Source organism: Rhynchophorus ferrugineus, unplaced genomic scaffold, assembly GCF_030347505.1.
Source record: "Rhynchophorus ferrugineus isolate W39M unplaced genomic scaffold, kcgeb_rfMv2 rfM11, whole genome shotgun sequence".
In the NCBI taxonomy this organism is placed as follows: Eukaryota; Metazoa; Arthropoda; class Insecta; order Coleoptera; family Curculionidae; genus Rhynchophorus; species Rhynchophorus ferrugineus.
The window spans coordinates 28,762,367-28,789,255 of record NW_027472590.1 but is presented as its reverse complement, the minus strand read 5'-3'; the positions used below and the strand labels follow the sequence as shown (position 1 = coordinate 28,789,255).

Genomic DNA, 26,889 nt, shown 5'->3' with positions numbered 1-26,889 from the left:
ACCAATCCTTCGCTGTTACAGTCTGACATTTGTAATAGAGGCAACAGCTTCCTTATTTCATATTGGTAAATAACCCAAAGGCTGAAAAGGGAAATACTGGAAATTAAAAACAAAACCATAAATGACTATCTGAGAAATTTAACAGATGATAAAGAATCTGATTACTCACTCTAGAAAGCGACAAAATATCTAAAGCGCTCATGTCTACACAGTCCACCTCTAAGAGACCTATGTGGGAATTGGGCACGTGACAATCACCAAAAAGCAGAAACATTTGCTGAATATCTACAAAAAACTTTCAAACCAAACGAAACTAATATTGAGTATAATTTGTCGGACATAGAAGCTGAAAATTCGATGACTGAATTAGTTACGCCGAAAAAGCTAACCAAAATTATTAAAACTGTAATTCCAGGAAATCGCCAGGCTACGACATAATAACAGGAGAATTACTGCAACAACTACCAAGAAAGGGAATTATAAAAGTCACGAACTTGATCAATACAGCATTTAGATTAAAACATGTCCCAGGTATCTGGACGATGGCGGAAATTGTAATGATTCCAAAACCTGGGAAGTCACCAAACGAAATAAAAGTCTATAGACGTATATTACAGCTGCCAGTAATATCAAAAGTTTTTGAAAAACTCCTGTTGAAAATAATAAAACCGATCATAGAGAGAAAAACCCTAAGACCAACACACCAATTTAGGTTTATTAACTAGCATTCAACAATTGACAAGGTCCACAGAATTACAGATGTTATTGAAAAAGCCTACAAAAGTATACAAGTATGCTCAGCTATATTCTTAGATGTAGCACAAGCCTTCGATAAGGTTTGGCATGAAGGCCTTGTCCATAAACTACAGAAAATGTTATCAAAACAGCACATCGAACTATTAAAGTCGTACATTACAACCAGAATGTTTAGAGTCAAACAAGAAGAAGCTTACTCCACAATAAAAGAAGCTAAAGCAGGTATACCCCAAGGAAGTGTACTGGGACCAATGTTTTATCGACTCTACACTTGTGATATACCACAAATGGAGAATATTACGATGGCTAAATTTGCTGATGATACTGCGATTATAGCTGTCGGAGACAATAGTGAAGAAGCCTCACGAAAATTACAACAGGCAAGCGACAATATAAATAACTGGACACAAGCTTGGAAAATAAGAATTAATGAAAGTAAATCTGTGCATGTACAATTCACCTACAATCAGACCGTACAAGCACCAATAACATTAAATAACACTATCATTCCATATAGCAACAACGATAAATATCTCGGAGTGAATCTTGATGCAAAATAAGCTGGAAGGTACATACAAAGAAGAAAAGAAAAGAACTGCAACTGAAATATAGAAAAATGTACTGGATAAATGGAAGAAAAACACAAATATCAGTTCATAATAAATTGCTATTATATAAGCAAATACTGAAACCTATATGGACATACGGAGTTCAATTATGGGGATGTTCTGTAAAGGATAACATAAATAAAATACACATTTTTCAGAACAAAGTCCTGAGAGGTATTGTGGGCGCACCCAAATACTATAGGACTGATTATCTACATCGAGACCTTCAGATACCCACAGTCAGTCAAGAAATCAAGAGAATTGCAAGGGGGCATGAGGAGCGACTCCATTCTTATGAGAATATTAAAGTATTACAGCTTTTGGATACCATCAGAACAGGACATAGACTCAAACGAATCAAACCATCTGATCTTGTGTAGTGTTGAGTAGTGAATAAAAAATACAGCAGTGACGTGCATAAACATTATTTCACCAGAGACCGAGATAGAGCCGATAGATCCTCCTAGTTATAGACCTAGATTTAAGTTATCATAAAGACAAATTGTAGATTAGTTGGAAACAACTTATTAACAAAGTAATAATTAAATAATGGTATTGGTAAATAATTTCGTTGTATTTTAGAGTGAATCAGTCTATTCAAATTTTCACTATTATGCCATGTGGAACCCAAATATCGATATTCGTTTGATATTCAGTCTTATAAACAAGATCGAAAACTGTGTAATGGTTGATGTTTTGACCCCGACTTTTAGCGAATTTCATGGAGCAAACCATTTCTCTCTCATCGCCAGAAATTTCAATGATTCTGAGCTGTAATTTTCAGTTTTCGGAGGGGCAGAAACAAAACTTCACCGTGTCAAGGCCATCTAATCGATTAAACCGAAATTACCCCCTCCCCAAGCCTAATGTATTATATAAGCACCGGCGATTTTGCTATTAATTATGGAAGATGCGATTTAATATGCATACGAGTTCATTTGTTTTCGAAAATGTAAATTGCCATATCCTGTTGCATTAACATCATAATCAATTATATCACGGAACCACGATTAGATCGCGGATAATGAACAAAAACTGAAGAATATACGTTGAGAACCTTAACATCATTTGCATAGCAGTAGTTTGAATAATATACCATAATTTATATGGATGGTTATGATATTTTCATCATATATGTTTTATTATGTTTCTTATTCAAGTTCGTTATATATAATATAAAGTTATATCTAACATATAGTCTATCCAAAGTTGCTGTGAACATACGTCATCAATATGTTTAATATATTGTCTATCACACTTTGTAAATTCGTTTTAGAGTCAGACAAAATTTTCCTTCTCATTTTATTCTACTCAAAAAGAGACATAATGCTGTCTGATAAGTCTGAACACTTAAACGAACCAGCCTGTCAAAGTTGTCCGGTTGTCAAACATATACAAAATTCTTCAAAACAATAGTGATAAGAGGTTATAAACTGGCAAATGTTTTGATAAATTGCAAATCGCTGTTTATTATTACTCTGACTGAAAATTCCGATGGCAGACAAAACAGATTGCCTCTCTAATCGGTTACTTCGAGCAAGAACGAGATAATGGAGGCCCCCCTTTTGCTATAAAATTCTTTAAAGAGGTAAGCATTGTTATTGTTAAATATTAATTTGTTGCGGTTTTTATTGAAAACATTTTTAGCGTGTTGCAGTTGCTCGGAATATTAGTATGGACATGTCACTGAAATATCTCAAAAAATCAAAAAACATAATCTTGGATTTATTGAAAAGAAATCGTCCTTATACGAAGCGGGTGACGAATTACGATCAGCTTGATGTTGGCACTACCAGAGGTCAAATATATGAAATGTATAAAAAACAGTAAGTAATTTTTTCAATATAAACAAAATTTAATACAATTATTTCAGTAAACTGTTAGTCTGAAAAGTATCGAAGAGGTCTGAAACCTCTTGGAGGTTCTGGAGGAATGGAACTTTCTGAATATGAGATTATCATTCAAAGCTCACTATTTCCAAGACAGGTTTATGAGAGTGGAAACAACTAAAGGTGAGTATAAAATTAATATAAGATAATTGTGAAAGTGTGAAAGAAGAAGAAATAAAAATACAATGAAATAAAATTGACTTGACAAGGAAACACACCATCTAAGAAAACAAGAACTAAACGTAAAAAGGTAAATATGCTCTCGAATGAAAATAAAATACAAGTAATATATAGTGAAAGTAATATATAAGGTATTGTAGCTGTATAAATAACTGTAGTTTTAAGTTCTTCGATAATATATGCATTAGATGTACTATAATGTTAAAATAAACTATATATATATATATATATATATATATATATATATATATATATATATATATATATTTGATAACATTTTTGTTTCATTATTTTATTTAAACTAGAATTTTGTTGTATGTTAAAGCCAAACTGAACAGAGTTGATACGGCAACATTGTTCATACTAACTTTGTATAGACCATATATAGCCTATCCAATAAAACAGCCAATGAACGTCATCAAAATTTATGACGCCAGAATGTTGTAATGTTGCCGCACTAAATTGTATATTCGACGTCATCTATGACGTGTCTTGGTTGTTTTGTTGCAACGACTATACACAATATTTATTAATTAATGTGTTTCAAAGGGAATGTTGCCAATTCCTGCAATGTCATGCCATCCGCTAACTGCTTCAATGATGTTGGATATGGAGACTTATTCCTCACTACTCACAGAATAATGTTGGCTTCGTCACAGACGCTCTCGCTAACTGAGCACCAACTATTTGTGCTATAAGACTTGAGTTGGTGCTATTTTTAGAGAATCATCGTTAAAGTTCGGTAGTTTCCTCCTGATTTTGCGACGTTGCCATTTACAAACAATCGAGAGGTAGAATCCAACGAACTACAATGCCCATTTTTAGTTTAATCCTGGTACTGGTAAAGGCTTTGTTTTGTAAAGTTTGTAATACTGTTCATATTTTGATTATAAATAGTAGGCAGTAATGGATAAATCAATGATTTATGAAAATTGTCAAAAAAACTTTTATAACACCTTTAATTTAAACATACATATGAGGGTCGTGATGCGTATCTATTCGGTTCTATTCTTCGAAGATTTTGAGGCCTGGATATATTACATAATAATAAAGAACAACCAAATATTCATATATATATATAAATTATTTGAATTCTGGATTATTTAGTCTATTTATATTATGTTCTTCAAATATACATATAATTTGCAATAACTGACAACGTTGCAAATTCAAATGTTTGTACGCGTGAGTCTTGTCAAGACTTGCTACGTAAACTGAGCAATACATACGCATCGCATTATTTACACGAAAGCGGTGTTGCCAACACACAACAAAAAGTACTACGATATTATTTTGTCTATCCCCTGTATATCCACAATGACATAATAGACCTTCAAGGCTCGGTTACTATGAGATAATTTTAATATTTTGAAATTATGATTTTAATAAATCCAAGTTAATATACCAGAACTTATTGTTCGAATATTATAATTTCTTGCTAAAGATGTGTATATATTGCGAAATAATTAAACAATAGTCCATTATACGTAAACACTTCACGTATTTTGTTTTAAAATATATTGCGAATAACTAATGCAGATAGAAGCAAACTAATAAAATATCTAGCATTATATTTGTGGCAGAGGTCAACTAATTTAGATTATACTCACAAGAGAAAGGTCTCGGGTGTATTAACTTAATATAACTATTATATTCGACGATTTGGTCAACCTCTACATAAAATAAAAGTTTCATTACATACAGACAATTTTACAATTCTCGAAATGGAATTTTTGATATTCATTACGTCTGTTGTTTGATTTTAATAAATCTGCTTCCGCTCATAAAATACTTTCATAAACTTACGATGATGCTGCTCTGTCATATATCGGTTTAGATCTCAATGATCTAAAATTGAAGATTTCGATTAACATAGAACGATCTGCAAGACCAAGTATGTTCCAAGACAATGATATGCAAAACTTTGGACAAAAACTTCGCAGAAAACTTTCTGAAAACTTTCAGAAAGCTTAGCAAGTCAATGAATCAACTGTTTTTACTTTACGCGTTTTCTTGAGATGGGAAAGATGCACAAGGGGGGAAATTGGCTATCACAAGAATCAAGTGAAAATACCATTTCACATTTCAGTGATTGCCAGATAAAGATTAAAAAAATAAGAGTTTTCTGTGACATATTGTGGCTGATGATGAAAAGCCTATCTACTGCGACAAGTCCAAGACTTATTCACGGCCATAAAGTCTTGGTGTGCAAATGGTGGTACCAGCAAGGTGTAGTATATTATTAATTGCTAAAACTGAATGAAACTGTTGCTACAGAAGTCTACTGACGTCATTTGAACGACATATTATTGCAAAAAAAACAACGCTCAGCAGCCGGCTTGGTGGCGCATTGGTAAAGGCAACAGGACGGTCCTCCTACTGTTGCGATAGCCGTGGGTTCGAATCCTGCTGGGGCATGGTCGTAAATTTAATTTTTGTGATTGTTTAAAATTTGTGATTGCCTTAGGCAAGAGTGTAAAATCCAACAAGGAAAATGACCCCAGTCACGCCAGTAACCAGGGTAACACCGGATGGCTTCTGGGATGGTTTCTATGTTGGCCAGTCCGTAGGCTTAATGCCGAGGACCGTAGTTCGGAGCCCACGTTAAACAGTAGGTCCAATCCAGTTAAACCCTCGTTGGTAAAAATGAGACTTTGAAATATTAAAAAAACAACACTCAGCAACATATTGTAAAAGTTGTGAAGAATACTCTGTTGCAGCTCGAAAGAGAAGTTCAACGGTACTCACCAGATATATTGATAATCATATATTCAGATCTATGTAGCCCAACTTGGTTGTTATAGTTCCGAAATGCCGAGGAAGTATAAACATGGATCGATGACTGGATCAATGGCAAACCAACACGCGACGCGTATCGCTATGTTAGCTGAAAAATCGGAAAAAGTTATAGAAAATGAGGGAAAATATTTTGATTAACATTGTGTAAAGGGAAAAAGTAACCAACTTATATGCAAGCATCTAATAATTAGATTCACATCTGGTTAAGAATACAAAAATGCAATTAATAATGTGTGTTCTTTTAACGGTGATCTATATGTGGTATTAGGCGCAACTTTCGACGTACAATAATGAATAATTTGATATTTTCAAGCCCAATGATATCACCAAACGATTGTATAGTCCCGTCAATGATTTCATGCTAATTGCATAATAAAATATTCATAAGCAATTATCCTATGGTCCGAGACAACACAACAATAAACGTAGTTTACACAAATAGGCTGTATTTATACACAACAAAAAAAGTTGGGAACATTCACCATTTCATCATTACCCCAGAATGATTTTTTATCTTTTTCCAGGAGCGTAAAAAATAAATTGTAAAATATAAAAAAAATAAAAACACGCGCTGACGGATTTTTTAAAGGAAAATCCAGCTCGTTAAATTTAATTAAAATATACATTGTATACCAGGATATTCTTAAATTCCAAAACTGTTAAGATATAAAATATAACATTGAGTGTTACATAAGCAACAACTGCTTGATGTTTTTTTTTTAAACTGATGATCCTTAGATTTGCTTTATAAATAAATAGCAAAGCTCCCAAAACTAAAGAAACTACTATAACATAATTATTATTATATTTTCTGTTACTTACCAAAAAAGCAGTAAGACTTATAGTAGTGTAGTGTGTAGTAGAAATGTTGAACAAAATTGTGAACAGAAGGATCCCCCACGGAACCATACCATAGTAAAACACATTTTTTGTCAAATTAGTTTTTCTATTCAACATAATTCCCTTCAAGGATGATACACCGATTATAGCGACCCTCCAACTTTTCGATACCACTGAGTTTTGGCGATCACCTCTTCACTTGATAAAAATTTCTTCCAAGCGAGCATTCTTTTGGGATCAGAGAACAGGAAATAGTCGCTAGGAGACAGATCTGGAGAATACGGTGGATGGGGAAGCAATTTTAAGCCCAATTCATGGATTTTTGCCATCGTTTTCATTGACGAGTATACCGTATACTGTCTTGGTGAAGCAGCACTTTCTTTTTCTTCAAATGCGGTCGTTTTCGGCGATTTCGTCCTTCAAACGGTCCAATAACGCTATGTAATAGTCGCTGTTGATGTGATGATAACCTTGCCAGCCGACTGTTACGTTTTCCCACGCTTTGGAGCGGGTTCATCGTGTGCAGTCCACTGAAATGACTGTCGATTGGACTTTTTCATCCATTGTCACATATCGGCGCAAAAACTCGGGTTTATTACACTTGATCATCTTCAAACACTGCTCCGAATCATCAACTCATCGTTGTTTTTGGTCAAAAGTGAACTTGCGCGGTACCCACTTTGCACAGGGCATTCTCATACCCAAATATTCGTGAATGATATGATGTACACGTTCAGTTGATATCTTTAATGAGTCTGCTATTTCATTCAATTTCAATTTACGGTCATTCAAAATCATTTCGTAGATTTTTGTAATGTTTTTGTCGGTAACAACCTCTTTTGGGCGTCCACTGCATTTACCGTCTTCGGTGCTCATTTTACCAAGTCTAAACTTAGCATACCAATTCTTAATGGTTGATTTTCCTGGGACAGTGTCCGGAAACTCGCCATCCAGTCAAGTTTTTGCTTCAACTGTATTTTTTTCCTTCAAAAAGCAATATTTTATCAACATGCGAAATTCCTTTTTATCCAATTTTTCACAATAACAAAAGTTGCTTCACTTAAAATGATATAATTCACAAACTAATGAACCGGCAGCTGACCTGCTGTAATTTATTTTTTAAGGGTTAGGTCTAACTAAAAAACATATGGATTTAATTCTCGTAGCACCATCTGTGTGTCAGGCCGGGGACTTTTCAATTGACCTGTTAGAGGAATATCGCGTTGTATCATTTCATTTAAATCATAGTACGGAACATCGACAATGGCACGCAACACTTTATTTTAAAAACGTTGTATGGTGGACATATTAGACTTGCTAAGGGTTCCCCATAGTTGGATTCCATATGACCAAACAGGCTTGAGTATAGACTCATACATCATTATCTTGTTACCTAATGATAACTTGGATTTGCGCACGTTGAGCTAATACATTTGATATAATTTAAGTCCAAGTTGTTTCTGTTTAGAGAATATGTGGTTAGGCGTCGATATAAATGCACACCAAGATATTTAAAATCCTCTGCTTGGGGGAATTGACAATGATTCACTAGTGGAGGTGTTCTTCTACGCAGGGTAAAAGTTATATGGATAGATTTTGTTTCATTGGCTTTAATGGGTCGTGTCTTCCACTACAGTTGTATTTGTTCCAGGTGGGTTTGTAGGTTCATTGATGCTGTGACTGGATCTTGATGAGATGCTAAGATTACTATGTCGTCTGCGTATGTTACCACAGTAGTTATTTTTGTGGTGGGTAGATCGACTGTATATAAAAGGTATAGTATTGGACCCATCGAAAATTTTGAATGCAATATAGTTCGAAATAATATTGATAACATAATCAGAGAAGCATCAGATATAATAAGTCATGAGCCACCGGAAAATAAACGAAACGGTCCAGGCAACAGTAAATTAGATCACCGAATTTCTGCTTTAGAGGAGTTTGATGTTATAATAAAATGTGAAAAAGATTGATTTCATTTTAAAGAGCATCTAGTAGTTGCATCAGTTTTCTTTTCGGAATACTTGAACGGTGACGAACTGAACAGTCACTTATTTATTCAAGAAATTATTGAATAACATTAAATGGTGTACTACCTCATCTAAAACTTTTAATAGCAAACAATCTATAATACATTTAAAGTTATTTTGAACAGTCATCTAAATTTATGATGACAGAACGTCGCAATGTTGCCGCATCAACTCCGAGTTTTAGTTCAGTTTGGCTTCGACATACAACAAAATTCTAATCTAAAAAAGATAATTGAACAAAAACGTTATCAAATATAATTTATTTTAAAATTATAGTACATCTAAAAACTACAGTTAATTTATAGTATTGTGGACGACTTTGACAGGCGCATAGGTAAGAGACTAGACAATTGTCAGAAATCGTGATAACAACTCCCATGACATCAGAGGCCGAAAGCTGTTTCTTAACACTAAAGTGCATTAAAGCATCTCTCAGAAAATAATCACCGAAGATTGTTTAACAGTTCTTTTCACGCTATCTATTAAAAAAAACAATTTATCTCCGAAATAGAAAATTTTAATGACAAAGTGATTTTTGCCAACAGAAAAGAACATAGGATGGACTTAATTTATAAAGAATAGGTAAGCCACTGTCACTATAAAGAATGATTAATTATTTGGGGTTTTAATAAGGCTTTTAAATATCTGTTAAACTATTAACATTCAATCTTCACCGTATAAGAAAATATAAATTATATATACTCAGTAACACAATTCGGCTATCTTTCCGGAAATACTTCCAATGTGGGTAATGATTACCATTAATCCATCACAAGGTCTCATCCTTGCCTAATTGCATAGTATTATAGTAATGTTTTGTATATATTTTCACGCTACAATATAACGAAATTTCGCGTTCTTAATTACGCGGTTTCAACCGATCCCGGTATCGATTTAAATAACGCCGATGACATAACGAAATGTAGTAACCGTAGGAATTGTTCGAAAAAATCTTCGAGATGAATCACCCTATATGCGGGAATATCCCATCTCCGCCAGATCGCAAGACAAGGTCGATGGAACGCGTTGCTATTTAAAACCCCGTGATAATCGTAGATCTTCAGTAATTCACGTAGCATCTTCGAAGAGTGCCGCGATGATTGTGGTAAATTTGCCGACTTAAAGGTCCTGCGTGTACCTTGTGGGTAATTAAATTTATTTTATAGATCCCAGCTTGGTTAATACTCGTTGCTGCCGGCGCGGTGAACTGTCACGGACATTATGGGGGTGGATACTCGCAAGGTGACGGGTACGGCGCCACCATCGTCGGACCAAACGAACCTGGTGCCACTCTACAGGGCCCGGGGTCGCAAACGAAAATAATAGGGCCCGATGGAGGCCATATTTCCGCCAACGAAATCGGCGGCACCATAATATCACCCCCCAAACAGGGCGGTATCATACAACACTCGGTATCGCCGGGTTATGTGTCCGGAGGTAGTGCTGGAGGCGGTGGATACGGAGGAGGATATTCTGGATCTGGAGGTGGTATATCTGGTATGGAATATAAATTATATCTTACATGTTTATGGCATTAAATGTTATTTCTTTCACGGCAGGAGTTTTTCCACCGACCAGTGTACATGGAGGATCCGGTAACTATGGAAGTTCAGGTTGTGGAGGTGGTTGTGGTGGTGATTCGGGACAAGTATACCCAGGTAGGTCGTTAAATACTAATTCCGATAAAAATAATGCCACGTATGACTTTGAAACAAGAAAGAAACTTTATTGGCATCGCTGGTCCTTTGTACTATTTTGAACAGCCTCTAGACAAACTACAACGCCCTCTATTTGTTGTTCTTTTCTAAATACTAGATATTTACTCATTTTTCATATTTCTTTTTAAACGCAAACATAACTTTCGCACGGCTAAGTGTTCATGTAAAATCGCATATATGCTTGTGAAACTAATGCTTAGAGATGCCTCAATCTCACAATAGATGACACTAAATATAAAATAAACAAATAGCGTCCGTGCGACAAAGTGTTCTGAGTACGTTTATCGTCAAAAATGTCAAAGTTTGCGATGGAACCGTCAGATGGACTCACATGAAGCAGTGTTGCCATTTCCCGAAATATAAATAGTACCTTTACAATCTCCAATCTACATATACCGAGAGATATAGGCCCATAACCTGTTACGAATCACTTATGACTCGGGACGCGACGGAATAAACATCACTTATGGCTTTGCAATAAGAGGGAAACTCTATTTACATCGCTGATCTTTTATACCATTCTAGAAAGCTTTTAGATAAACTACAACGCCCTCTACTCGTAGTTCTTCTTCTTTCCTAAATACTAGAAATGTGCTCTTGTTAAATACATGAATCATATATTTAACAAATAACCCATGATATATTGAGAATTTTCTTTGTCGGAAGGCGGAAGAGGCAGCGGCATCGAAGGACAAGTGGCTCCAGGAGGGCGAGGCAGCGGAGCATTAGGCCAAGTTTATCCCGGAGGACGAGGCAGTGGAGCTGAAGGCCAGTGGCAACCGGACTACAGAGAGAAGCAATTCAACGACGGCCTATATAGAGGCGAAGGATCCTATCAAGGAGGTTACTCCAATGATGGTCTTGCCGGTGCTTATGCTGGTGCTGGAGATTATGCTAGCGCTGGAAGTTACGGAGGTCAACAGGGAGCTTATTGCAAACCCTGCGGCAGAAAATAAAGCTTTAAAACTAGCGAAATAATATATTTGTAATACAAGCAGATCGTTAAAAAAGCATTAATGTGTTCATTACTATATAAGCACTCGATGTAACACCTTTCTGAATGATTTTAAAATAATAAATGGATACAAAATTAAATGAAATAATATTTCACTTTAAGCAGTATATTAACATTCCTGAACATAGAGTAGTGGCTATTTCTGGAGAATCCTAACCGGTATTCGGTAAACGTCGGCAGTTTCCGCCTTGTTGTGCGACGCTGCCATTTACAAGCAATCGAGAGGTTTTACTCTGATAGGAGCTCTGTTTTGTAAAGTTCAGAATGTTGTTGTTTATAATTTGTTTGTTCTTGTACTGTTCTTATTTTTATTATAAATGGTAGACAGTAATTAATAAATCATAGATTTGTGAATATTGCTAAAAAATTTACGTTGGGAACTATCGACTGAAAACAGTCGAAACAGTCGATGGTCAAAAAACTAGCGACTTGAAATAGTTATTACTATTTACAGTCAAATGCACGATTCGACTGTTTTTATTAATTCGTGATGTCAGACGAAGATGTACGAACCCTTTCCTGTATAAATTATGAGAGAGGAAAGGACGGAGATAATTGCTTGGAGCAGTTAATTTTACATGTGTTTATATTTTCTAAGAGTAGTACAAACGAGACGGAGATGTACATATTTCTTCACGTGCTACTTTAAAAAAGAAAACCAAAAAAATAATTGCTGAATACTACTAACATGCAATTAATAATTTCATTTTAAACGAAGTAGAACTATTTTTATATTTTAATGTTCTGTGTATCTGTAAAAAGGAATGGAATTGTTCTATGAAATTGAATATTACCCCACAAATGTTTTATCGTATTTTAATATGTTAATTGCTATTTTGAAATAATATACTATAATAAATATAGACAATACAATAAAATTAATCAAAACCCAAGAAACTAAAGATGTACAATAACCATAAATACTAAATAAAAATTAAACATACAGCTAATCATAGAAAAAAAGTAATTAATGTTATAATTAAAAATGATCGCACATAGTTATTGTTAGAGCTTTTTTAAATAAAGTAAATGCTTTATTTATTATTGAACGGAAATACTCAAAGTATTTTACTATTTATTATTCACAATTTTAATCTTTTTACCCTATTACATATAAACTTGAGAAATATGGTTCCAAAATGCTGCTATATTAATATGCAATATATTGTTATTTACAAGGAAACTACCAAAAAAATCATAAAACTATATATCTTGCCTATAAATGTATATAAGGCAAGTTCGGCATATTTTTGTCAAGGTCGCGGTTAGGACGACAGAGCCAGAACGTAAAAAATCAGTCGAATGAAACTAGTAGAATCAAAAATAGTAACTAGTACATGACTGAAATAGTCGATAGTAAATAGTAACAAGATCAGTCGAAGCAAAAATAGCGACTGAAAACAGTCGACTGAAACTGTCACTGGTAAAAAGTAATAAGATCAGTGGAAACAAAAAATAGCAACTGAAACAGTCGATAGTAAAAAGTAGTCAATTATAAAACAGTCGATAGTTCCCAACACTACAAAAAGCAATTATAACACATTATAATCACACATATATGTTACAATCTTATCACACATATGAAGACATTCGTTTTATGTGCGTATCCATTCAATTTTTATTTTAATATTGCATATTGGAGTGAATTCAATACAAAATTCATTATATATTAGACTTAGCATAGATGTCCTTTATGTCAGTATATCTCATCAAAATCACAGAGTTGATCATATAATCATTCAATGTCATAATATTGGATGAAACTCCAGCTAATTTAATAAGCCACAATTTAAAAAAAAATAGATTTTCTGACTCATAAAGATTTATATAATATTCAGCAAGCCAACCAATTAAATTCCGCAGGTATAACACATAAAAGTGACGCTACAAGAGTTGAAGCATGGGTAAATGTGCTGAAAAATACAGTATAATCTATATCTTAATTTCTTACTACCTACGTTGTTTCATTTTCTCTTTTTCCTTTTAAAATTAAATATGTTTATAAAAAGTTAAATATAGACTTAAAAGTTAGATATAGAAATTAAAACTTGTGTACTTATGAATTCAAGATCATTTATTCTACTTATATTATATTCTTCAAATATACGTATAATTTTCAACAACTAACAACGTTGCAAACTCAAATTCTTGTGCGCATGTTAGGAATCTCCAGAGCTAAGCTCTTGTGAAAATAACTACCTATAACTACCTAACCTATTGTTGGATTTGACCCATATTGTTTTGGATCAATATTTTAACGAATTAAAATAAAAATCATGCAATAAATACTACATTTTATTATCAAGGAGTACAACCGACTTCCTAAAGATCATATAACTACCACGACTACGGTCCTACTGGTTTAAGGTGCTACTATAACCTGGCTTTTGATCTCATATGGAGGTGTGTAATATACCACTCTATAATATGGCCAATACCATGGTCCCCAACCTACATACTAAAAAATATAAATACATTAATATATATATATATATATATATATATATATATATATATATATATATAATATAAATTAAATAATAAAAACTTGTATTACTGATATCTAGTGCTGTAAATAAACATCTGATTTCTTAAGTGCTTCCGTTTATTTAGATCAAAGACATCTATTGATGGATATGCGAAGTATTAAAAATGTATGAGAATGTTCACAGTGGCGATTTTAATATTAATGATAAAGAACGGACTGAAGGATTAAGAAATTCGGAAGACGATGAATTCTAATCCTTATTAGGCGAAAATTCAGGTTAAACTCTCAAAGAACTTTAATAAAACAACTGCTTCCAGAAATTTACATGCAATATGAGAAAGATCTAAAAAAATAATAAAAAATGACTACCACACAAAAATACTATTTCAAACTGTTTAAATCACGTAAGAATTGACACTTTTCAGAACGAATATATCTAGAATTATGAAAAAACAATATTATAGCTCGAATAGGAAGTTCTGCAGAATAGCTTAGCTGGTACATGGTTACGAAATATTGAAAAAATAAGAAAACTGAACAATTTTTAGATCGCTGCTAAACCAAAATCGTCCTTCCGGCATGATGTATCCAGAACGGTGGCAATGAGATATCAATATGCGCGAAAAAAATGATCAGAGTACCCGAAAGCACCTAACTCTTTAGGTTTATAAGTACTATTTTATTATATTGATTACTTACAAAGTATGGATTAGGTTTAGGATCTGGAGTGGCCTCAGGAGTCGCTTCCGGATCGGGAATTGGGGTAGCAGTGTTGTATAACACGCACACTATTAAAAATACTGCGATACCCTAAAAATAATTCTTGTTTAAATAATCATTAGAGATGAAATACGATATTTACCTTGATACCCATTATAGATGATGTTCAAATGTAAATGCACAAATGAATTACATTCAGAATCAATTAATATATTTATAATAGTACATTAAATGTGTCATAAACGTTCCTGTAACAGAATATTAAAATAATATAAAAAATAACTATTTTCGATTATAAAGCTGTTGTTCTTTAGACATTAATATTTTCATCATTATTTTGGCGATATGCTAATATATTCAACTAATATACTAAACTATTAATTATCCGCATATATATGTTTCGTCTTATTTGCATTTTTCTGCAATTTCTTGTAATAATTTCAAAGCCTAAATGATTACGTTTTTATTATATAGAATCTTTAGCAAACATAGCTTGATCATGTACCAAAACATTACAAAACAATACATGAAAGTCACAATAAATGAAAACAATAATATAGCAATGAACGGTTCTTTATAGCAACTTTAAAAATGAAACACGCCACTGTAGTATGTACATTGAACTATAAAAAAATGAACATAGCGTCAATAAACTTCCCCACACTTAATAAAGGACAAAAATTAATGCATCATATTTAATCATTTACTATGAATGTTTAAAAATGTACAGCGGTGAAATTAAAAACAAATTTAAGTGATATAAATGAAAAATACACATTCATAGAGGACATGTTGTTAATATCTGTATGATATTTCGATGGTTTCGGATGGAGCAGTGTTTCCATAATGGCCTAAAAATTAAAATCATTTATTGATATAATATAATCTGATATTTTACCTTCGGTTGGTTCTGCATAAGAGAAATGGTTCCGTCTCCTAATTGGAATTACTTGTGTGAAACTTATGAAGGAATAAGCACCCTCTGTTCTTCCTCCTCCTATTGATGCTACACCTATATGATTAGGGTGTGCATACTGTCTCTCAACAACTGGCTTTATTTGTTCACCAGCCATTATTATGGAGAAAGTAATAACAATTACAAATAAAAGCTATAATCAAGAAGACTAATACATTAAGTAAATTGTCATATCTTTCTTACCAAAGAGTAACGCATTGCTTCAAATTGTTAATATTTTTACTGGATCAATTGTTACATGACCCAGTTGCTTATATATATCATGGTGAGTCATGAACTATGAAATAGATCTCAATACCTCACGAAAAAAAAACACTTCTTAAACATATCAAATAATATGGTAATTTAATATACAACTGAATACGAGGGACATTATATAGTTTGTTAATAAAATAAATACTAGTATTTCCCATAATCATTAGAGTACCTTTCTATTTAATTTTTTTTTATTATTTATTTTTTAATTTTAAATTTTAAAATAGATCAGATTTAAAATAGATAGATTAGAAAAATAGTTAAAAAAAAACCAAAATTTAGTCAAATAAAATTTTATTTGTCTTCTTTTTTCATTATGTAAACTTAAATTATTAAAAAATCAATTTATGTTGGTTTTCCTCTACCAAAACCATTACGGAATTCAACATCGCCTGTTCCAGGTCCAACATCAGCTTTTTTATCAGGTCCTGGTCCACCAGGTGTTCTCCTAAAATGTAACCCACAATTATAAGGTGCATGAACAAAATCACAAAAACAAACACAAACCTGTATCCTGCCCTATCCTCAGCACCCTTTGGTGCACCTTCTGATCTTAAACCTCCAGCTTGTCTTGGACGGGCAGATTCAGATTTAACTTGTCTTCTAAGAGTTGAAGGTACAATTTCTGCAGGCAAATGCAAGAAGTTGCGCAAATATTCAATGCCAGGGTTTGTCAAATACCTGAGACAAAAGGATTCTTTTACATAAAATAAATAAATAACAAACGAATCATGTCTTACCAGTAGTAATGCCTCCAGGCAAATTGCTCTTTTACGTATCCCTTGGATTTTAACGATTGTAAGGCCTTGATTATTTCTAAATTGGGAATAGTTTCAAGTTCAGGGTGTTTTGCAGCATGGTAATCTTTTTTTGCTACCATAACACCCTCCTTGAAGAGGTATTCGTAGATCGCAACTCTATTCTTTTTTGGCATCAACATCCTATAACAAAAAAGGCAATACTTACTAAACAATAAAATCAGTAGTATAGGTTAGAATCTGGTAGGGAAATAATATTGTATTTCATGTAAAATATCAGTGGAACTGTCCGAAAATATCTACAATTTGTGGAACTAGAATATTTTCTTTAATACACTATCACATATTATTTTATTAAAACGAAAAGATGGAAAAGAAATATTGAAAATTAAATAAACCTACTTGAAACACCTATATACACGGCTGTCAAAACCGAAAGAAGAATTGTAAATAGAATTTGACACTGACTGACATTTTTCATTCGGCTATACACGGAAATATTCGGCTTTCAAAATGTTCATTTATAGTGCTGAGTTAAATCGATAGATATCCAGGTATATATATGAAATTTATATAATTCTTTATATGAAATTAATTATAACAAAATACATTTTTAAGATATATTTTTAATTATTAAAATAAATAACAATTTATTTGAGTTTAAATACAAATTTGATTGAATCACAAGTCCAAATGTAATCATTAGCACAATATCTCAAGTTATACTCACGATTAATTTGAAACAAGAGGTAAAATAATTGAAATCGCTATGTCTAGTTTTAAAATTGGAATGATTCGATTTTCCTTGCCTCATTATTGATTAATATTTCGATATATTGCCGTGTTGCCAATATTTGTAATTTTTCTTTTGTTAATGGATAATATTTATTTTATTTTAGTTAATTTTAGTTATTGTAAGTTAAAGCAAAAGTTTCAAATTATATATATATACTATATATTAAATTTCTTAGACGAGAAGTGTCTTTACCAATTGCATTGTATACGTATACCCAAAATACGACGATAAGTACTATTATTCTGTGATTGTATAGTACATATTACTGGTCGAACTTGAAGTAGAAATTAATTTCAACTAAGAATTAATTGATTAAATTTGTATATTAATAGCATTATTAATTGTAATTTATTTTTTAATAACATTATGTAAAATAACATTATTTCTATTTAATACTGACTAATGAATATTCGTTTATGATATGATATTCGATTAATGTATAATATTTATATAATTTTAGTTACAATTTAAAATCCGACAACTAATATCAATATTTTAATTGAATCAATCTGTCAAAGTATTACTTCAAACACAAAAACATAGGAAGTGATATTCTCTATTTTTTTGTTTTAAAAATTTGATGATGTTTTGATCTATGGTTTTGAATTTGTAATCGAGCACAATGGGAGATGTTGTTTCACAGATAGTTAGCGATGAGCCAACTACACTATTAACACCTGTTATATATAGCTTGAGACATGAAGAATTTTTGGATCTGCTATTCGAGATAAATAACTTGTAAATGTTGCTAAATACCAATGTAATCGTTTGTTCATTAACACGATTTCCAGCTCTAAAAGATCATTAACTACAGATGGACATCAATTAGTATTTGCTGTTAAAAAAGATACCGACACTACTGTTTTCTGGAAGGCAACAGTTCAAATAGCTTGTGCAAAAGTGGATACTGCCACCAAAAAGGTTTTATCATATAGGCTTCTGACATTAAGCGAGTTTTTAAAAGTTTTTAAAAATTTTCAATGTCAAACGTCAGCAGTAGTGGAATCTAAGAAGTATTAAACAAGATGTTTTCTTTATACAAACAATAATCAATATTTTTAGGCAGATGAATTTAGCTGATATCTTAGAGAATGTAGATTTAGGTGCTTGTTCAGATTCTCTAGATGATTGTGTTATTTGTTTTGAAAGAAAACCAGACTTGACGTTACCATGTACACACAGTTTTTGTACCCAGTGCATAGAAGAGTGGTAAGATTATGATATTAATGTTGGATGCATCTTTTCTGGTGTTTCCTTTCTTAGGAATGAATTACATGACACCTGCCCTCTCTGTCGAGAACGATTAGAAAGTACAAATGACACATGGGTCATATCAGAGGCACCAGATGCTGAAGAAATCAACAATGAAATTAGAGAAAATCTTTTACATTTAACAGATGAACAACCAAGATTATGGAATGCTTAATATACTAATTCAAGGAATATATTTTTATATTGTTAACCGTTAGTACAGGATAAGGTATTAAAAACATTATTATTGTTATATATTTCACTATGTACGTTGGCCACTAATATTAACGTAATTTAATTAATATTTTGCAGTAATATATTTACCGCTGATTCTCAACTTATTCACTATTTTATGTAGAAAAAGTAAACTTTACGGACTGTTATGTTTGATTTTTATCTCGTTTTTAATATAGGGATGGGTGCTGAAACGTTTAAAAAAACTAATTTGTACATTTTAAAGGTTTAATGTGTGAATTTTCTGTTGGTAAAAACCCATTTTCCACGAATACAATAAATATAGTTTATTTATAACATAATTCTATAGTAATAAACAAAAAAATCTATTTACAGATTTAAATATATTATCATATATTGTTAATAGAATTTATAAAGAAATAAAAACGCATGTTGTAACATTTATATGTCACTTTTATCACAAAATAGCTAGATAGTATAAATATCCTAACGTTTCATTTTCTTTTTCATCAACGCTTTCCGTCGCTTTTGCTCTTCCTCCAATTTCATATCCTCTAAGTCTTCCATTATACCTGGGAATTTTGTAAGTATCGACAAATCCTGTTCGATAAATTTCTGAAAAATAACATACCTATTTTGGTGCTGATCACTTCCTCTTTCATCTGCTGAGCAAAAGTACTTTCCATATTATCGACATCATCATCGTGATCCCTATATCTTGATTTATCATAACCAAATATCTCCTTTATGTAGCTGGAATAATTCGAATCCTCTTCAGGCCCATCATCAATGAAGTCATCGAGCTCTGAATCATACTCTTCTTCGGAATCATCCAGTATTCGACCTAAATACGTCATATATGTGTGATTTGTGAAATTGCAAGTGATTTTAAACATACCTTTCTTAACAGGCATAGGTCTTTTCTTCTTAATACCTCGAACATCAGGTGGTGGAAACTGTTTAGGTCGAATATCTTTAGGTGGAAGTTGTTTACCCTAATAGATAACAAAATATTAATACATATATCTACGTTATAACTGGCAAACTTACCTTAGGTAAAAGATCCCTGGGTGGAAATTCTTTTGGTTTTTCATGTAACTTCCCACTCCCAACAGGTGTACTTTTTTTCAAAATATCCTCACGTAAATTGTTCTTACTCACCGAACTGTTTCTTTGATCACTATTTTTATTTGAAGGCATCTTACTATTTGACGAGGCCGAGCTTGAAGCTCGGTTATTCTGTGAATCTTTGTTAAATCTAGCTTCATCTCTATCTGTTGGCTTTGGATATTTATTTTCTGTGTAAGGTTTTTTAAACTGGCCATTTCCCAGACTCTTAGACAACCCTGACACATTTGTAGATGGTAATTTTCCATTCTTGTTTGGCTGTTTCTCTTTGTCCATGCTATCTTTTTGCATCGGTTTGGTAAGTTGTTTTTCCAATATCTTAGAAGACCCATTACTCTTAGTAACTTCACTCCCACTATTGCTTTTAACACTATCACTAGTTCTACCACCTCTATCTTTTGCCTTGTCTTTGTTTTCCATATCTCTATATCGTGCTTCCCTCCTTTCCTTCCACTCCTTTTCTCTTTCCATCTCCTTCTTTTGTTTTTTAGTAAACAGCTTCTCTTCCTCCTTTGGTTTTTGCTCAATAACAATTGGTTCAAATTGTTTTTTTTCGGCAATTTTTAACAAATCTGTTAAGTAAAAATATTATAATTATTACTAAAAAATTTTGGACTATAGAGAGAAAAAAATATTTAACCTGTGAAGCTCATAGGCGGTGGGGCTGGTTTAGGTTTTGGCTTAATTTTTATATCCTTAGTATCCTTTGATGAATTATCTGATCCTTTTCTATCTGGGCTCTCACTACCATGCTCAACTACTTTGTCACCATTTTCATCCTCTTTTCTCCTTCTTTTTCTCCTGTGTGGCTGCATTGCTTCTTCTCTTTCTTTCTCCAAAGCAGCCTTTACCCTATCTTTAGTGGAATTTAAATTTGTACTGACCTATTTAAAAAACTGTCAGTTATCTTAAAACCATTTTGCATATTTAGATCACACCTTCTTTTTAAGCAAATTGAATTTCGGTTCTTCTGGCATTTTACTATACTTTTCCATCATTTTTTCATAAAAGGCAGATGCTTCTTGAGACACATATCCATAGTCATCTTCATCAGGTTGATCAGGGCCAGCTAATGTAACTGCAGTGTGAGAATTATCAACAGCATCCTCTATAACAGATTGATTGGCTGATTTTGTTCTTTTCAGCATGAAGCTAATTCTCTTTGTGGCTTTTTTATCCTATAGAAAAAATGATTAGATACATGAACATATCTTAAAATGTACCAAACTTACTTGTGCTCTGAGAGCCAAGAGCTCTTCTTTTTTCCTCTTTGCATCTTGATTTTTCTTTTGCTCCTCAGCTTCTTTTTTCGCTAAGAATTTCTTGATATTATCGGACAACTCCTTTGATTCCTTTTTAATTTTCTTTGGAGGCTCAAATTTTGTGCTATAGTATCTAACCTAAAAAAGCATTATATTGTATGTATATAAGTTAATACAGACAATAAAAACAAAACATTTTTAATCGGAGATATATGACACATCTAAATATGTAATATATATGGAAAAGTATTAGCTGGAAATAACGTAGGATTGAGGACAAATAATGTAATCAAATCTACATAATAAAATTGTTAATACTTACGCCACTGCTGCTACTTTTATCATTCTTTTGGGCAGTATGTAAAAGCTTACAAAAATCCATATTGGTACGATAACACTACAAAACAAATTGCTAACTAGCAATAAACAAATCGAACACAATATTTCTAGAATACGAAAATGTCAAACGTAACTTTCCACTAGCAGAGAGCGACTGCTGCGCTTACATGTGGCCCGTGGCCATATAACAAAACACTGAGGAAAACAAAACTATATATAAATTTATCGATAAAAAAAAATTATGGATAATATCATTATCGATTAAAAAAATATCTATATATGTTTTTTAATAACGTTTTATTTTTTTAATAACGTTCAATACATATATTTAATTTTTTTTAAATACCGAAAAATATCTTCATACAAAAATATTAATATATTCTTCAAAAAATATATGTCAAAATAAGGATATTTAAAAAAATATATCGAAGAGCTATCGATAATTTTTCGGAATCTCTAATATCGACTGAAAATAATAATTATTATTAGTCTTCAGTCAAACGTTTCATGGTATTTTAATATTTGTATAGTAATAATGACATAAATAAATATAATAAAAGTAATTGTTTTATTTTAGCGTTAGAAACTAGGGATGCCTAAAAAATAGTATTTAGTTATATCAATATTTAAAAACATACCAATTGGTACGTAATTTTAAAGGTTTATTAAACGAAGTTCATTTAATTTTTACGAAAAATAGCAATATTTTTTTTCGAACTTGTCCTTATTTTTTTTATAAATATCCACAACCCTAACTAAAAGTAGTTGACTGAAACAGTCGATATTAAAAAGCACTTGTGGTGACGTCAGGCCTCTTCTTATCGAGAGCTGGCCACAGAATTGATTGACCAAAACGATTAAGGGCACGCAGAAAAATAGACGGCAGATTCATGTATTTTTTACCTTTCACGGATTTTTCTATAGATTAATTTATTGAGTAAATTACGCTATGGATTCATTCATCTTTCGAGGTCCAAGCATCTTACATTCAATCAACAACCATCCTTTCAATAATCATACCTTCATACATTTTCATTAGTTAATTAGTTGTATAATAGTTAGTGTTATTAATAAAGTGTTAAAGGAAACATAGTTTCATTGAATAAATTACCCGATGGCCTCAATATCGTCAATTACTAAACAGTCTATGGTGATTAAAAAAGAGAAGTGAAGATGAATATCAGATTAACCTCAGATATGAAGAAAATATTGTATGGATTTTTTTCTGTGTACATATTAAACATTTGTGTCAGTAGTAAATTAAATTATGTCTTTAAGGACATCTAAGGAGGTTGACCCAATTAAAAATGAAAGGACAGGGAATGTTCGTGAGGTAGGTTCTCATGCTATTTGGAGCCTATCATCTTGTAAACCAGGTATATTGGTTTAATGTTTTCATAAAAGTGTTGTTTATTACATTTGTGTTAGGTTTTGGGGTTGACCAATTAAGGGACGATAGAGCAGATACATATTGGCAGTCAGATGGTCAATTGCCGCATTTAGTTAATATACAATTTCAAAAGAAAACAACAATCAGTGATATCTATATTTACACAGATTATAAGTTGGATGAAAGTTATACACCTAGCCGAATCTCTATAAGAGTGGGTACTCACTTTAATGATATACAAGAGATTGAAGTTGTCCCATTGATTGAACCATCAGGTATACAGAATGAAAAATGATGAAAATCATAGATTTTTAGTGTATACTAATTTCAGGATGGGTGCATGTTCCAATAAGAGATATCCGCGATAGGCCCATAAGAGTATTTATGATACAAATAGCAGTAACCAGTAATCACCAAAACGGTAGAGATACCCATATGAGACAAATAAAAATTCATAGTCCTGTAGAGAACCCAGGTATGGGACTTGAAAACATTAATTCTTTTTCAACGGTGGAACTACAACAGTATGCTACTATTAGGTAGTTCGTTACACATAAAAAATGCTTTATTACTTAAAAATGTAACTTTATATTATTATTAAAAGTTTTATAAACATCAGTTTTGGCAATTAAAATATATCCATGATGATTCAAATATTTTAATAATTGTATCCATATATAAGGATGTGAAAAAAAACAAAAATGAAATATATTGATTTATTTATTTTTAAAACTTTGTGTTTTTCTTTTAATACTCTTCACCAACATATTCAGCTCAACATTCTTCTGACTATTGCTGGTTTTCTGTTTTTTAACACCATCGTCATCAACTTCTTCATTTCTCCTCTTCAATTTTTCTTGAACCAACTTGTCCATTGCCTTAGTTTTCTTATAGCGTGGGTCTGTTGGGTCAATGTTGAAGTGATGGCTTGTAAATAGAGCTGAAAATCTCTTATCATCAACATCCACCTAAAATATAATAATATTCCTAAGATCATAAAAATATATGCTTCATTACAATTTATTACCTCAAAGTTATCTTCTTTTTCTGTACTAGGCTCTTTTGTTTTTTTATATTTCTTTTTCTTGTTTTTACTTTCATTCTTCTCCATATCTTGTATCTTTTTTAAACTAAAATGTTTCTGATCATTATCCTCGCTATTCATTAAAAGTAAATCAAGCTCGGCTTCCTTCTGATTGTCTTTTTCATTTTCACCTTCTTCACTATTGTTCTTGCCTTTCTTTTTACTCTTTTTCTTAAATTCCGAATTGTTAAACTCTTCCGCAAAGTAAGGATCATTCATATCAATATCGGAGGGTATATCACTTCCGTCTGAATCCTCCTCATTTGTTTTGTTCTTCAATTTTTTCTTTTCCTTCCTTTTCTCTTTTCTTTTGTCTAGATATTTTTGGAAGGGTGTCTTCTCTTCATTCATTTCAAGTTTTTCTTTCATTATTTTATCAGCTTTTCCTTTAGCATCTATATCCCATGATATTTCCATTTCAAATTTCTTATTATTCTTTTCTTCCTCTTTTTGTTGTATGTCTTGTAGTAAGGCCTTATATTTATCGATTACATTTTCATTTGGTGCTGTGTTACTATCTGAGTCAGAGTTATCTCCATCACTTGCCGTTACATGATCCTCATCCTCTTCACTACTGCTGCCTGCTAAGTAATTTTGTAATACATCTTTTGATATGTCATCAAGCTTTCCACTATTAATTTTTTCATTAATTTCTAATCTATCAGGATTAGTTTCATCCCAAGTTAAATCCACTTTAGCTTGTTGTAATGCTGTTGTGATAAAAAACCTAGGTTCATACTTATCTGGCAATTTATCAACAATTTCCTTAGGTGGATCATCAAAAGTCATATCATCAGGTATAAAACGTAAATCAATTTTGGTAGCACTAGATTCATATTCCATACCATCACATTCTAAAATTCAACAATGAATCAATATTTTAGGTGAATATATTTATCTCACAAACCTGTGTAAACTTTATTGGCAGAATTAACATTATCAAATTCTATAACTGCATAGTAATATTTAAGACGGTTTAACTGATATTGTCTTAATTTTTCCATATGATATTGGGATCCTTCTTCTGTTTCATTATCTGACAAATCTTTTTGTGCATCAACCAGTTCAATTGGACCTTTAATTTCTTCTTCTTTTAATCCTAGTCAATAAACAATTATAACCGATAATTTTTATTAATATTATTGATGACTTACTTTGTTTTCCAAATTCAGAAGGATAAATGGCAACTGAGTTGATGACCCCACCAGGAGGTAAAAATGAGTTAAACAATATCATCAAATCAATTGCCCTAATCCGATCCCAATCCAAGTTGCAGGCGGCTAATCTATGAGTGACATCATCTGTTCTTTCTGCATCTGCATCTAATTCACCCCACCTATGATCAATTTCTTCAGATTCGGATACCTCATCATCAGTCTCCTCATCATCTTAAATATAGCAAAATTAATCATAAATATACCCTAAATATAGATAACAAAATACCTGATGAGCTTTCTGAATATAAATTCTGTTCTCCTCTGGCATAATCAATATTTAGGTCTTTTAATTTCACCTTAATGTCATCTGATAAATGTTTATCACTTTTATGTTTAGTAACCAGTTGCTTCTTATTTTCCTTAACAAACTTTTTTTTATCGGATTCATTATCTTCTTGCTCATTATCTGATCCATCAGAATCATCTGACACGTCTTTTTCTTCATCAGAACTAACTTCATAATATCTCTTTAAGTCTTCTTTTGAATGGTGTTTCACTGGTCTACCCCGTTTATCCACAGTATATTTGACTTGAAATTTTTTGTCCGTAAACATAGACTGAAACCTTTTATCAATTTTTATTTTGCTTTGGTGTTTGGGGATTCTACGGAATTTTGGATCTTTCACTATATGACTAAATCTTTTATCCTCCATAATGTTCCTTTAAAATTAATGAAAACACGAAAATAATAAGGTGTAACGTTTTCAGCTGCGCTAAAAATAGGAAATATAGAGAAACTTTACATTCAATTATTCTGTGTATCAAAAATGTGTAACCAAAACTTATTTGAGGTTAGAGTAGGGATGCTTAAAACTAACCCTATATCGATGTTTATGGTCGTTAATTTTTTCTCGATATATCGATATCTCGTTACTTTTTTAGCCGATATGTTTTCAAAAAATCAAATGTATTTCTTAACATTATAGAAAAACCTTTTAATTATTTTTAATAAACATTTATGTACCAATTTTACTCAATTTTAAACTTTTATTAAAAATATTGCTACTTTTTAAAATATTTAGAGATTATCGATTTTTTTGGGGACTATATATCAATATTTTTATTTATTTTTTAAAATATCGATATTTCCTTTATAAAATATCTATATTTATTTCGGCTGTCTACACCCAAAGGTTAGAGATTACTTCTACTTCTATATTTGAAATTTCCACTATTTGTCAACTATAGAATAACA

The 26,889-nt window shown here is 32.0% G+C and overlaps 6 protein-coding genes and 2 long non-coding RNA genes across 10 annotated transcripts; 3 read left to right on the top strand and 5 right to left on the bottom strand.

Annotated features, from left to right (window-relative positions):
- The first annotated feature begins 10,060 nt into the window (after positions 1–10,060).
- LOC143205160 (uncharacterized) lies at positions 10,061–11,833 on the top strand. Its single transcript, XM_076418261.1, has 4 exons — positions 10,061–10,207; positions 10,269–10,599; positions 10,662–10,760; positions 11,487–11,833. Exons 1-4 carry the CDS (start codon positions 10,076–10,078, stop codon positions 11,774–11,776), a joined length of 852 nt encoding a protein of 283 aa, XP_076274376.1. The 5' UTR covers positions 10,061–10,075; the 3' UTR covers positions 11,777–11,833.
- A 2,283-nt stretch (positions 11,834–14,116) lies between these two features.
- On the bottom strand, positions 14,117–15,337 carry LOC143205170 (uncharacterized). The gene is made up of 3 exons (XR_013007773.1): positions 15,186–15,337; positions 15,023–15,133; positions 14,117–14,293 (listed from the first exon to the last, which is right to left on the bottom strand). It is a non-coding gene; the product is annotated as an uncharacterized LOC143205170 (long non-coding RNA).
- Positions 15,338–15,724: 387 nt separating this feature from the next.
- On the bottom strand, positions 15,725–16,332 carry LOC143205167 (uncharacterized). Of its 3 annotated transcripts, none has more exons than XR_013007770.1 (3): positions 16,203–16,332; positions 15,942–16,167; positions 15,725–15,894 (listed from the first exon to the last, which is right to left on the bottom strand). It is a non-coding gene; the product is annotated as an uncharacterized LOC143205167 (long non-coding RNA). The 3 variants fall into 3 exon arrangements; XR_013007769.1 differs by having other exon boundaries at positions 15,942–16,152; positions 16,203–16,297; XR_013007771.1 differs by having other exon boundaries at positions 15,942–16,095; positions 16,203–16,293.
- A 219-nt stretch (positions 16,333–16,551) lies between these two features.
- Positions 16,552–17,569, bottom strand: LOC143205166 (small ribosomal subunit protein eS10). Its single transcript, XM_076418280.1, has 4 exons — positions 17,435–17,569; positions 17,015–17,215; positions 16,782–16,955; positions 16,552–16,722 (listed from the first exon to the last, which is right to left on the bottom strand). Exons 2-4 carry the CDS (start codon positions 17,212–17,214, stop codon positions 16,620–16,622), a joined length of 477 nt encoding a protein of 158 aa, XP_076274395.1. The 5' UTR covers position 17,215; positions 17,435–17,569; the 3' UTR covers positions 16,552–16,619.
- Positions 17,570–17,937: 368 nt separating this feature from the next.
- On the top strand, positions 17,938–19,718 carry LOC143205162 (RING finger protein 141). The gene is made up of 4 exons (XM_076418264.1): positions 17,938–18,566; positions 18,620–18,841; positions 18,891–19,037; positions 19,092–19,718. The coding sequence occupies exons 1-4, from the start codon at positions 18,451–18,453 to the stop codon at positions 19,252–19,254; spliced, it is 648 nt and encodes a 215-aa protein (XP_076274379.1). The 5' UTR covers positions 17,938–18,450; the 3' UTR covers positions 19,255–19,718.
- On the bottom strand, positions 19,524–22,200 carry LOC143205149 (protein SPT2 homolog). Its single transcript, XM_076418245.1, has 8 exons — positions 21,987–22,200; positions 21,635–21,802; positions 21,341–21,580; positions 21,043–21,286; positions 20,325–20,974; positions 20,173–20,269; positions 19,906–20,118; positions 19,524–19,846 (listed from the first exon to the last, which is right to left on the bottom strand). The coding sequence occupies exons 1-8, from the start codon at positions 22,044–22,046 to the stop codon at positions 19,761–19,763; spliced, it is 1,758 nt and encodes a 585-aa protein (XP_076274360.1). The 5' UTR covers positions 22,047–22,200; the 3' UTR covers positions 19,524–19,760.
- Positions 22,201–23,179: 979 nt separating this feature from the next.
- Positions 23,180–24,125, top strand: APC10 (anaphase-promoting complex subunit 10). The gene is made up of 3 exons (XM_076418271.1): positions 23,180–23,379; positions 23,432–23,668; positions 23,725–24,125. The coding sequence occupies exons 1-3, from the start codon at positions 23,271–23,273 to the stop codon at positions 23,934–23,936; spliced, it is 558 nt and encodes a 185-aa protein (XP_076274386.1). The 5' UTR covers positions 23,180–23,270; the 3' UTR covers positions 23,937–24,125.
- Positions 24,098–26,837, bottom strand: LOC143205148 (ESF1 homolog). The gene is made up of 6 exons (XM_076418244.1): positions 26,513–26,837; positions 25,921–26,407; positions 25,632–25,865; positions 25,385–25,576; positions 24,421–25,331; positions 24,098–24,361 (listed from the first exon to the last, which is right to left on the bottom strand). The coding sequence occupies exons 2-6, from the start codon at positions 26,345–26,347 to the stop codon at positions 24,110–24,112; spliced, it is 2,016 nt and encodes a 671-aa protein (XP_076274359.1). The 5' UTR covers positions 26,348–26,407; positions 26,513–26,837; the 3' UTR covers positions 24,098–24,109.
- Positions 26,838–26,889: the final 52 nt, after the last annotated feature.

Bases quoted from the DNA above. Each gene is read 5' to 3' on its own strand.
- LOC143205160 (XM_076418261.1), top strand. From the start codon at position 10,076: ATGCGGGAATATCCCATCTCCGCCAGATCGCAAGACAAGGTCGATGGA. The intron at 10,600-10,661 runs GTATGGAATATA...CTTTCACGGCAG, and splicing joins ATCTGGAGGTGGTATATCTG to GAGTTTTTCCACCGACCAGT. The intron at 10,761-11,486 runs GTAGGTCGTTAA...CTTTGTCGGAAG, and splicing joins TTCGGGACAAGTATACCCAG to GCGGAAGAGGCAGCGGCATC.
- LOC143205166 (XM_076418280.1), bottom strand. From the start codon at position 17,214: ATGTTGATGCCAAAAAAGAATAGAGTTGCGATCTACGAATACCTCTTC. The intron at 16,956-17,014 runs GTAAGACATGAT...CTTTTGTCTCAG, and splicing joins GCCTGGAGGCATTACTACTG to GTATTTGACAAACCCTGGCA. The intron at 16,723-16,781 runs GTTTGTGTTTGT...GTTACATTTTAG, and splicing joins GAGGATAGGGCAGGATACAG to GAGAACACCTGGTGGACCAG.
- LOC143205162 (XM_076418264.1), top strand. From the start codon at position 18,451: ATGGGAGATGTTGTTTCACAGATAGTTAGCGATGAGCCAACTACACTA. The intron at 18,567-18,619 runs GTAAATGTTGCT...CACGATTTCCAG, and splicing joins CTATTCGAGATAAATAACTT to CTCTAAAAGATCATTAACTA. The intron at 18,842-18,890 runs GTATTAAACAAG...CAATATTTTTAG, and splicing joins GCAGTAGTGGAATCTAAGAA to GCAGATGAATTTAGCTGATA.
- LOC143205149 (XM_076418245.1), bottom strand. From the start codon at position 22,046: ATGGATTTTTGTAAGCTTTTACATACTGCCCAAAAGAATGATAAAAGT. The intron at 20,975-21,042 runs GTTAAATATTTT...TTTACTTAACAG, and splicing joins ACCGCCTATGAGCTTCACAG to ATTTGTTAAAAATTGCCGAA. The intron at 19,847-19,905 runs GTATGTTATTTT...CAAAATTCCCAG, and splicing joins AGTGATCAGCACCAAAATAG to GTATAATGGAAGACTTAGAG.
- APC10 (XM_076418271.1), top strand. From the start codon at position 23,271: ATGTCTTTAAGGACATCTAAGGAGGTTGACCCAATTAAAAATGAAAGG. The intron at 23,380-23,431 runs GTATATTGGTTT...CATTTGTGTTAG, and splicing joins CCTATCATCTTGTAAACCAG to GTTTTGGGGTTGACCAATTA. The intron at 23,669-23,724 runs GTATACAGAATG...TACTAATTTCAG, and splicing joins CCCATTGATTGAACCATCAG to GATGGGTGCATGTTCCAATA.
- LOC143205148 (XM_076418244.1), bottom strand. From the start codon at position 26,347: ATGGAGGATAAAAGATTTAGTCATATAGTGAAAGATCCAAAATTCCGT. The intron at 25,866-25,920 runs GTATTTTGTTAT...GCTATATTTAAG, and splicing joins ATATTCAGAAAGCTCATCAG to ATGATGAGGAGACTGATGAT. The intron at 24,362-24,420 runs GTAATAAATTGT...ATTATATTTTAG, and splicing joins AAAAAGAAGATAACTTTGAG to GTGGATGTTGATGATAAGAG.